General features: G+C 41.7%; 1 protein-coding gene across 1 annotated transcript; it reads right to left on the reverse strand.

Moving 5' to 3' along the window:
* Positions 1–4,795: 4,795 nt before the first annotated feature.
* LOC112178450 (protein TOC75-3, chloroplastic) lies at positions 4,796–9,456 on the reverse strand. The gene is made up of 7 exons (XM_024316593.2): positions 8,202–9,456; positions 7,176–7,397; positions 6,957–7,064; positions 6,647–6,838; positions 6,131–6,379; positions 5,423–5,677; positions 4,796–5,233 (listed from the first exon to the last, which is right to left on the reverse strand). Exons 1-7 carry the CDS (start codon positions 9,369–9,371, stop codon positions 4,994–4,996), a joined length of 2,436 nt encoding a protein of 811 aa, XP_024172361.1. The 5' UTR covers positions 9,372–9,456; the 3' UTR covers positions 4,796–4,993.
* Positions 9,457–11,637: the final 2,181 nt, after the last annotated feature.

The raw sequence follows: 11,637 nt of genomic DNA on the forward strand, positions 1-11,637 counted from the left end.
CTTCATCTGTCTTCTTTCTCATCTCCTGCATCTCTCTCTCTCTCTCTCTCTCTCTCTCTCTCTCTCTCTCTCTCTCTCTCTCTCTCTCTCTCTCTCTCTCTCTCTCTCTCTCTCTCTCTCTCTCTCTCTCTCAAATTGGAGAGAGGGACTTCTGATTAAATCCGAGTCAAGAGGAGCGAGGCTGGATCGGATTGAGGAGAGAGAGATGACGATTTAGCGAGTGTGCTTCTGGGTTTGGAGAGAGAACATTCAGAGTTGAGTTTTGGGTTTTGAGAGAACATAACAGGCATGCGGTTAAGATTTGGGTTTCAGTTTTGACGAGAGAGAAAGGAAAAAAACAGTGCCCAGCGTCCAAGCTTGACCGCCTAGTGCCCGCCGAGCACGACTAGGCGCCTGCCAAAGCTCCCAGCGATTTCCTCAGTCGCCTAGCCCATAATCGGGGCGGAAAGGGTTTAGGGTTTAGGTTTAGGGTTTAGAACACTGGGCGACCACCTTTTAGAACACTGGATAATTGAATACTACGGCAATGCTACATCTACTTAATTAAAAAAAAATAGTTAACTACATAAATATTTACTTAAATGCTATAAAAATTAAAATTAAAAAAAACAAAACCGCCTAGTCGCCCCCAAGGCGTCTGGGCGCTAGTCCCTTGTCGACCGCCCGACTAGCGCCTAGCGCTTTTTAGAACCTTGCCAAATACAATTGACAATTATACACACTAGTAGCCCAGATACAGTAACACAAAGATATATGAACACAGCCCATTTCTGAATCAAATTGTCAGACATAGTCCTATTGCTGTTGCCATACTGCAATGTTGAATGGTCGGCGTGAACGTAAGTAAGTATGTACTCTCTTACTATATGTTTTGTTTTTGGAACGATGTGATATTTCTTCATGATCAAGCCTGCTACTTCAAATTTGTACTGGCGGCAACATTTATCAAAGTTAAGATGAAGATTTGCACAAGATCATTGAAGACAACACCGCGGAACTAAAGGACTACGACGATGAAGAAATAATAATGCCCTATAACTATGAGGCTCTCGCACAGATGTTGTTCTTAGATGGGTCAACCTTACAATTCATATCCTTATACATGAATAATGAATCGGCAAGTTATAGTACGTCGCTGACCATGTTACTTTTTGAAGCACTAGGTGTCAACTTCATTAAAGAAAGCAAAGCTTTCATTCTATATTCGAATGAAACAAGGCAAGTGCTTAGGCATGGATTTTATAATCGAACCCGAAGAGAAGAGGGACTTGGGCATGGATTCGTTTTCCTGATTGGAGGAGGTAAGGAATGGATTCGAGAGTGATGACAGTGGACATGGTTGGGCTGTGGCAGAGGTGAAGGAATAGGTGGTTTTGGTTGCGGGAGAAGAAGCCATGGAGAATAAGAGAGGGATTGATATGAAAATTGGTGATTTTTTTTTTGTTTTGATCAAGAAGAAACTTTATTAATAATGAACTGGTTACAACGAGTTTTGGCAACATCTCTTACACAGAAATGGCCACTGGACTTCACACTAGAACTCCATAATAACTGACTGATGGAGTCAAAAAAACCCCGACTCAACTATAGACTCAAGACTCGCACATCAACTAAAAGGCAGAGACAACATGCGCAGGAGCAGTGAATGCCTAACTCACAACTTTGTCAACACTAACTCGCCACCCAGAGTCCTCCTGACCTGTCTTTGATCGACCAAGTCGACACTCATTGTGACTTCGAACCCGACCAAATTGAAATGCTGGACCATCAGACCTGAGACTAAACTAAACCCCACTCCATTGCCACCTTAATGTCAACACCGGAAATCCACAAATACTCCAAATTGCCATCACCTCCGACCCAAAGCCAGAAAGGAACGACCCACTAGAAGGCCAAGGATGATTGTCTATGCTAGTATGCCACAGCCAGACATTTTCGCCACCGCTGCTGACCCAACTCCAGAACAGGAACGACCCTCTAGACCGCCAAAGAGAAGATTGTCTATGCCAATAGTTGCTGTGCACCGACCCAACAACTAAAACTTATTACCGAAAAACAAAACCAAAAGACCAAACCCTAAAACCTAGTAATAATTGCCCACCCACAAGGGCCCAACACACATAACCCGGCCCAACCCCCTTTCTACACTGCTGGCCGCCACACCAAACCCTCTCGGCTCACGTTAGCAACTGCACCACGCCACCGCTGCCATCGCACGAGTCCCGACTTCGGACCCTCACCACCCTGTCGCAGACGGAACACCAGCGAAAGATCCTAAATCCCATCCCAAGCCCAAGCTCGTGTGGCCAAAAACCAGATCAGCATGCCTCCAACCCGGAGTGCCCATGAAGGTTGCTCAACCGCTAGCGTTCCACCAATCCGATCGTTCCAATGCCAAAACACCAGATCCCGTACCTCATCAATCCAGAATTTCATACCCAGATCGGAGCTGCTATACCACCCAACACCAGTCCAGATCAAAACCAGAAGTCCACCAGCAATCTGCGACATCGCACTCAGCCTCTGACTGCGTATCCCTCCCCCACCTCCCTCAAATGGGAGCAGCCCAGGTCGATCCCCACCGATTGAAGCTTCCACAGACGGAGACAGCCCGTCCGACGACAACTCCTGAGGGCGCGCCACCGGACGCAGAGGAGAAAATTTTTTGAAAACCTAAAGCGCGTAAAATTGGTGAAATTGGAATGAAAATTTTGACAAATATATTAAAATGACCTGATTTAACATGATATTTAAAATGTTATGGACTATTTTAACATGAAGAAGTTTGAGTGATTAATTTAGGGTGGGGCTACCCTACCAAATGATTTTTTTTTTTTGAAGGGGTTTGGAACCCAGCCAAGCTGGAAGGCTCAACCCCACGCCTGACTCATTATATTAGAATGAACTAAATGCGTCGAGGGGGACATAAAACCTTGACCTCGAGCGTCAGTACAAGAGTCCTCATAGAGAATATCTCGAATAATAACAGAAGTCTCCTCTAACCATACATCAAAAATATAATTAAAACTAGCAAGGTGCGCTACCTATTGGCTGCACCATTTGCTTCACAGAAGCTGTGCCTAACCTGAAAAGGGTGAAAAGATGTCAAATATGACTTACAATCATCAATAATACGCCCAATCTCATATCTATCTTCCACGTTATGTTGTAGAGCAGTAATCACAAGAGAGCAATCGCTCTTCAAGTCAATAGCAGACATGTGCTGATGGATCGCCAATAGAAGTCCAGCCCGACATGCTTCAGCTTCCATGTGTAAAGCAGATGAAGCATGTGGAAAATAACGAGACAATGCTGCCAGGCACATACCAAATGCTTTATTCACCATGCAATTAAATTTTTATTTTAAAACTTCTAATTTCACCCTCAAATAATTTAGAAAAAAAAATATATCACCATTGAAAATGTGAAATTGAAAAAAATAATAATAATAAGCACACGATGGTGCTGCAATCCGATGCCTTCTAGTTTCTTTTAACTCTTTCAGTTTTTTTCCTCTTCTTTATCTTCTCTGTTCATCAGCTACTGAAACGTAGAATCACATGAAGTAGAACAAAAATAATACTAACCAACAATTTTCACGTGTTGCTATAGCATGAAAATTTTGTCTAACTATTTGTTTGGTAGGCTAGCGATTAAGAAGATCAATGAGATGATAGTTTTTTTTTTTTTTTTTTTTTTTTTGGGTAAAGAAAGCTAAGATGATAAAATGGATGTTTGTTGGGTAAAGTTTTACTTATCGATAAAATTGATTTCTCATTTTCATTGTTTTTTTTGTTAATAATTGTTGTTAAGGACAACTTTGGGATTTTAAAGAAAAAAATTGGTTGTAGGGTGAACAGAGTGTTTAGTAGGGTGAAAATAGCTGCACCCTTAATTTAACACTAGTTTTCTACTCACATGCTCTGCATGTGTATAATTTTTATAATTATTATATTGAGGAAAAAAAAATAGAAGTTATTTGGAAGAAAAAAGGTGGGTAGTTATTGCAGACATAGGTAGTTAACTATCTGAAAATTATTTATTTTATTTTTTACAGAATTTTTAATTTTATTATTTACCATATTACCACTCAATTATTAAAAATTATCTAAAATTAATATAAGGTTTAAGGATTTTATTGTCTTTTCACACCTACTTTGGCTAACAAAGCCTCTTTTCTTAATAATAGTATAGATTAGTGCCCTATGATAGAGTTTTTTTTTTTTTTATCATTTTGTAATATAAAATTCAAAATTTATCTTTACTTTCTTAATTAAAATAACTATAAAAGAATTATAATTTGGAATTTTTTTCTTTCAATTAAAAACGAACTTAAAAAAACAGTGAACTTTTTTCAAGTCTATGACAATAATTTCTGAAAACGGGAATTTTTTTTCTTTTAAATTTGTTAATTGGCGAATTACCACCCCTGGTAAGGTAAGAGCAAATTCACTCGTTGGATCACCGGGTCACCCACTAGTCACTGTTTTTTAGTGTTTATTTCCACAATCTGGGTCACCAGCACAGTTTTTAAACTGACCTAAGTCACCAGGTCAAAAAGTGATTTTGGTGACCCAAGTCAGTTTGAAAACTGTGCCCGTGACTTGGAGAGTGAAACCCAACGGGTGAACTTACTCTAAGACTTTGATTTGCTAAATTCCACACCCCAGGTACGGTAATTGAGAGAATCAATGAAAATTAACATTGTGTAGGGTAATGATAAAATATCCCTTAAATCCTGGAGGTAATTGTTTCGACTATCAACTTTGTCAAATAGTTCACAACGCATCACAAATCCTGCAGATAAACGAGGATAGATAAACAAACATCAAAATCTTGAATCCCTGTGCAGTCCTCAGTCGATACAAGCATAAAGGTAAAGCAGAAAAAGAAAAATCTATGCAAAACAACAATTATTTGAATCATGTTCTCAAATGACTTATCTCCAAAAACTAAAAGACAAATTAACAAAACTGACAAAACTAGTCCCATCTCAAAATCTCTCACCAAATCGGAAGAATACTGAACCGGAGCCTGAGTTGTGATCCACAGCATATTCTGCTCTTACTAGACCTAACTTGACACCAACACCATATGATGACCCATGACCCACTCGCCTGTATACCTCTGTCGGGTTACCCTTGACATCCTTCGAACTTCCGAGATCATTGCCATGCTCTGCAAATGCATATACATGTGTCCCTTTTACTGGTATCCGTAGCTCAGCTGCAAGCTGTAGATAAACAATGGGAAAAGAAAATTAGCCAACTGTTTCCCCTCTTAACAGTACAAATGCTAAAATTATAGCTGTAACTTTCATCTTAATGAGCAACTATTTCATATATATATACATAACTAATGAAATAGGGCACGAGCAAACAAATGAAGGAATTAATATTGACGTGTCTATGGTAGCTCCTACCTCAAGGATTTGCCTGGCAGCGCCTATTTCACCCATGTTGTAACCTCTCACCGAATATGGACCTCCAAGAGTAAATGCATCATAACTTGGAAGGTCTCCGACACAGCCACCATAGTGACCATGAAGTACAAGGACAGGTGGTGGTGGTTTGCCGGCACCTTCCTCCACTTCCTTCAGCTGGAAAAATCTTGTTAACGTTAACTGGTGGCGGTTGAAGAATGGAAACTTGCTGCCAACGCCAAGGCCTTGGTCAACCTGCAATTTGGTCGAAGAGTATAAGCAAAGTAAATAAACATATTCCACAGGAGACCAAAACAACAACCTTCTGTCAAAGAGTAACATTTAATATATCAAAACCCTGAAGAAAATCCTAATACCTTCTTAGTGTTGAGAATTCAAAAGGACGACTAAAAGTTTAAACAGAAGAACTTCTATAGTCATCTGAGATGGTAGAATTTGGCGTGCTTTTGTTTAATTGTACAAAGAATGAGCGGTCATATGTCTATCAAATTGACCACCATTTATACTGAGTATTCAGGTCAGGACTGATCCATAAGTTACTGAAACTAATAACTCGCACAGACTTCAAATGATTGTGCAGAATGATTTCCATTTTAAAACAGTTTTCTTTCTTTCCCTCACTCAGTAAAAACTGAACAAAAGCAACTCCAATATTAAGCACATATACAGTAAAGAAAATGAGGTTACCTGAAACACATTCCTCTCACCAACTATAGTTCCATTCACGAACTTGGTGTTATCACGTGTGATATTTGACTGTAAAAATGCCACACGATCAATGCCCGTACCACTCAGAGTTGTTGGAGGTCCATCTTCACTGACTCCACCACTGGGCAACACTCTTTGGCCATTTGAACAGATATGGCTGCGTTCATCACGTGTTGTTATCTCTTCCATTACAAGTCCATAAGTGAATTTGCTCTGACGGTTGAAATTCTGGGAGAAGCAGGCAATTGAGTTGTCATAAAGAACTAGATGTACCAAAACACTATCGGTATTAATTAAACAAACAAGGCTAAGAAAGTTAAATTTTCAAAAACCCAAATATTGCCCTTCTCTCTAAAAACAAGTACAGCAAACAAATTAAATAAATAACAGGAGGAAAAGTAAATAATTAATCAAGAATAACTATGAGAAGTACATCTATTTGTGTAAATATAATTAACTAGATACACGATACACAAAAAGAATCATAAGACGCACCTCTGTTATATTAGCCTTCATGCCCGCTCGGTCAACCCATATAGGGGGGACTTCATCAGCCCCTGGCCCACCAGTAAAGACTGGACTCAATTTTCGACTGTTGAAGCAGCTTACGCGGAGAGAGCGATTGCGGGGATTGTACACACCATCCAGATATGGATGCACATACTCAAGCTTAAAAGCAAGATCATCCTGAGGAAAGATGACCACAAACAACGAATGACACAAGAATTCATTCAAATGCATTACATCATCAATAAACTTAGATATGGCCATGGAAGGTACATCAATGATCAAGATAGAAGTTTACCTGAGGGTTGTAGAAGTTGCTGGTGGTTACTGAACCGAGAATAGACCTATTCAACCCATTGAGATTTCGATGTTCAAATGTAACTGTCCCACCAGGCTGCAGTGAAGCCTAAACACAACAACATAACAGAAGCAATACAGAACAGTCAGAATTACAGCACTGAAACCTCCCAAAATAATTTATGTTTAATGGACGGTAAAGAGATTATTTCACACATACCAAAGTGGGATAACCACCACGTCCAGGAACAATGCTCCATTCCGTGCTGACTTCGGCGGTCTTTTGTTCTAGTTCTTTAAGCTTTATTTCAACAATTATCCCTCCTTCATTCTTCTCATCCGGTCGTGGATTCACTTCAATGTTTGAAAACAATGCCAGGGAGTTTATGTTCCTCAGAGCTTGTTTCCCTGCTTCTATATTAAAGACATAACCTGGTCGGAGCTGTAAACCATGTTGAACATTCATTAAAAAACCAGTCAAGAAATCACCCATTGCACCATGCCAACATGAATATTAATTTAAGCAAAAAAGGCTTAGGACCTTAAATTTTTGAAAACCCAAATATTTCTCTGTACTCTCAACAAAGTACAGCAAACAAAGGTCATGTTTTGGGTGTCTAACAGGTCTTTGGTCTCACAATGTTATTGTGTTTTAATGTGAACTGATGGATGGGTTTAGCTTTGTTGAAAGAATGGTGTAATATGTATTGGATTTGACATTGCTAGAAGGTAGAGAAGTTACTGACTATTTTGGTTTGGTTTGGATTTTCCCTGCCTCTAATCACAGTACGACTACATAAAAATAAAGGGAGGCTTACACATGAATTATTCTATAATGAAACATGTATATTTTTCATGTTGCATGTCATGTGCTAGATATTCGTTAGAGTTAAATATCTTATTATAAATTTTGCTAAATCCCTTTGGAAAGAAAATTTTGAGCTACCAAAATCCCTCACAAAATAATCTTCTATGTTTAATGTTGATATCATTTGCAACAGGTGTCTGACACCATTGTATCATCAATTGGATCTGTTGTATCCTACAAAATCAGTGCATATAGTAATACAAGTATGGAAACAATTTCATTTTGAAAACTAAGGGATGCGCAATGGAAAAGAAACCAATCATCCATCCAGAGTTTAACCCATTAAATTTGAACATTTTACATTCCATTAAATGCTTGTAAGTCACAATGCAATTCAACAATACAACCAAATACTCATTAAAAGGTGTAAATATGTACCTGTTTGGGCAATTCTCTCTTCACCACAGGAATCTGAGTGTTCCCTTCCACAAAATTGCCAAGCTTATCCTGAAACTGAATAACCAGCTGTGTGATATCACCTTCCACCACTTCACACACAACCTCTTTGGTGTTCAAATTCCCGAAATTGACAACTTGAGCACACGCGTACCCCTCATCTTGGTACCATTTCTGAACCCGGTCCCGAATCTTCTGCAACAGCCTAGCACTCACCTTCCCTTGCTCTCTTAACATGAGCAACACCTCCCTCTGCACCGGAGCCGGCAACAAGCACGGCCTGGCCCTCTCAATCCTCCTCTTGTAATCCTTCTCCTGGTTCCTGAAATACTCCATCTTCTCCTTATCAGTCATGTCCGGGTCCATTTCGATGGGCTTGGACTGCGCCATCAGGCCGACGTTGATACACCGGAACTTGTCCGCCGACTGCCACGTGCTCTCAGTGAAGGAAATGGTGACGCCGAGGGTGCCGTCGGGGTTGGTCTTCCCTTCCAAATCGACCTTCTCGAACATTCCGCAATTGGCCAGGGTTTCGAGCTCTTTCTGGAGCTGGGCCTTGGTGTAGACTCCGCCGGGTCTGAGGGAGACCATTTCAAAGAAGGAGTCCTCGGTCCCGACGGTGCTCCACCGCCTCCGATCGAAGAACAAGATCTCGGAGACCTTGTATTTCTTGAAGCCACTGAGCTTGTTGAGCTGGACCACAATGTTGGCCGGCAATCCGTGAGAGTCCCACTCCTGCGACTGTGGCTCGTCGGCATTCGCCACCAGCTGCGGCCCGAACAGCCTCCTCCAAAAACCTCCGCCGCCGCCGCCCGAACCATCGCCTCCTCCGCCTCCGCCTCCGCCGGCGGAATTGCCGCCGCCGCCGCCTCCGAGGAAGGCGGGAAAATTGCTCAAGTTCAAGACGAGGGTGACGGTGGTGACGCCGGCGACGGTTTTGGCGACGTTTTGGAGGAGATTCGGAGAGGGTTTAGGGTTTTGAGAAAGGGGCGAGGAGGAGGGAGAGACGGCGCAGCATTTGACGATTAGGGGGCGGGTGTTGTTGGTGGCTGTAGCGGCGGAGGAGGGCGAGGCTAATTTGCGAGCGGAGGAGGAGGAGGAAGGGAGAGTGGTGGGGGTGCGGTAGGTCCTGGGCGGCGCTGCGGCCAACATTGTGAGAGAGAGAGAGAGAGAGAGAGAGAGAGAGAGAGGCGAGAGTGAAGTAAGGGATAAGCCAGGCAAAGCCTCTTTCGGCTATTGATGTTGGGGAAATACGATTCTAGTAATACGATAAAGGGTTTCTAGTAATACGATTGGACCTTTTTACTCCAAAAATGAGAAAATGAATTGTTTGGGAAGCTGCAGTAAAAATGTACCAAAACAAGTGGAAGCTGCAGTAAAATGGTTGTGGTCGCGACTCGCGACTAATATTGGAGGACTCGCAAGTTGCTATCATCTCAAAAAATTTGGTCGAAATTAATTCATACCCTACGTAAGTTAGTTTTTTTTTTTTTTTTTTTCATTAGGACACCGTAGATAAGTTATATTGCCAAAATTTAGTGGGTTGGTCTACAATACATCAACTAACTTGGTTTTAGGGGTGGATTCGGTAGAAAACCGACGACAAATTCCGTCAATCGGGTACCGATCGAAGTTGGTCGGTTTCTCAAATCTGCAACCGAAACCGAGCCGCCGTCGACGGTTACCGACAGATCAGTATACCGAATTTCGGTTGAATTTAGGCTCAAATTCCGAGAATTTGCCGGATCTTGAAATTAGGCTCCGCCACCAAGATAACACCGATCACAGTCTTGATCACACTTTCCTCCATCTAAAGCCCTAATTGAAATTAGAAACATGGAGCTCTTCCTCCAGTTTACCTTAATCTCTTCCTCCAGATTACCTCAATCTCCATCGTCATCATTCTAGGTCTGATTGGGAGGGATATTGCAAATCGGGTCAGAAGGGAATTGAGTTGGGTTTCGGGGGTTGGATTGAAAATTAGGGTTATTGATCGATTTGAAGAAGAAATTGAATCGTGAAATTGGGGGTTTTGGGGTTGAATTGAATTGAGAGCTTGTGGCAGATGATTTATATACTAAAAAGAAGAAGATGATGGGGGACGTAGAACTTTGCAGGTTGCGAGTTGTGTGGCAATCAAACAAAAAGAAGAAGATGATGATGGAACTGATAAAGAAGAAGATTGTAATACCCCGAAAAATCCAAATTAAATTCCGTGGATTTTTAGAATTGATTTCGCGGTATTAGGAGCGAGTACGAAGCTTGGAGAAGTTGTGGAAGTAGTTCGAACGATTTTATTTTCGAAAACGAACGTTATTTAGGGGGGTCTCAAAAAGTGACTTTTTATAAGTATGGAATTTGGGAAAATTTCCTTCATGAAAGTTGTAGAGCTCGTCGATACGATCGCGTGCATATATGGAACGCAATATTTGGAGTTCGTATGAATAAGTTATGAATATTTGAAATTTGGGAATTTTCTATAAATAGCAGAAAAATCCGAATTATTTCATTAAGGACGGAAAAGTTTCAAATTTGCGGAATAGTCCCCAGTTTCCTCCGTTCTCTCTCTTCCTTCGACCCTCAGACCCGGCGGGTTTTCGCCGACCCGACCCGGACTTTTCTCTCTTCTCCGGCATCCTCCGGCCATCCCCGTGATCGCCGCTCCAAGCCCAGCCTCCCTCCGGTGTCGCCTTGCCCCGCCGCTGCCTCCATCCGGAGATCGAAGCCACCTAGACTCCGATCGGTGACTCGACCGGAAAACCTATTTTCCGGCATCATCTCGGCCGATCCTCTCGGTTTTGGGTTCTCCTCCTCCTCCTGATCATCCTCATATCCTCCTTGCTTGACGATTTTGAGTGTGGAGTGAAAGATCACGAGTTGAAGATTTCGACGTCCCTGATTCGATCTGGAATCTGATCAGACGCACCAGATTTAATCCAACTTCAAAGCTTGATCTAGGACGATCTAGGCCGAACCAGACTTAGCTCCAGGTATGAAAGTTCATCAACCCTTCATTTTGAAGAAGTTTGTAGTTGACGACTTTTGCATCTGAGGTGGTTGACCGCCGCGTTGACCGCCGTGTTGACCACCCACTGACCACCGCTTGTGGCGGCGCGTCGGACCATATTTTGAGTTTGTATTATCTAGACGATGATCTACGCATCCATACGAGCGTTTTGATATATTACAAGGTTATTTTAGAAAAAGTGGATAAATAGTGGATTTACGTTTTGACGTTACTATTTAACGTTTTTACGTTTTATCTTCGGTTTACGATCTGTGAAGATCAGACCATCGGTTTTACTTCGAATTTTAATATGTTGATTGTATGACTGTCCCGATGACTTTGTGAGGTCACGGGCAAGGATCCGACCGTTGGATCTTCGTATAATTGTGAAACAGTAATTCGGAAGGCGAT

The sequence above is a fragment of the Rosa chinensis genome, chromosome 7, assembly GCF_002994745.2.
Source record: "Rosa chinensis cultivar Old Blush chromosome 7, RchiOBHm-V2, whole genome shotgun sequence".
NCBI lineage: Eukaryota > Viridiplantae > Streptophyta > Magnoliopsida > Rosales > Rosaceae > Rosa > Rosa chinensis.

Coding starts and splice junctions, on each gene's coding strand:
- LOC112178450 (XM_024316593.2), bottom strand. CDS start 9,371: ATGTTGGCCGCAGCGCCGCCCAGGACCTACCGCACCCCCACCACTCTC. Junction 6,380..6,646: donor TGAAGGCTAATATAACAGAG/GTGCGTCTTATG, acceptor TGCTTCTCCCAG/AATTTCAACCGTCAGAGCAA. Junction 5,234..5,422: donor CTGCCAGGCAAATCCTTGAG/GTAGGAGCTACC, acceptor GTTTATCTACAG/CTTGCAGCTGAGCTACGGAT.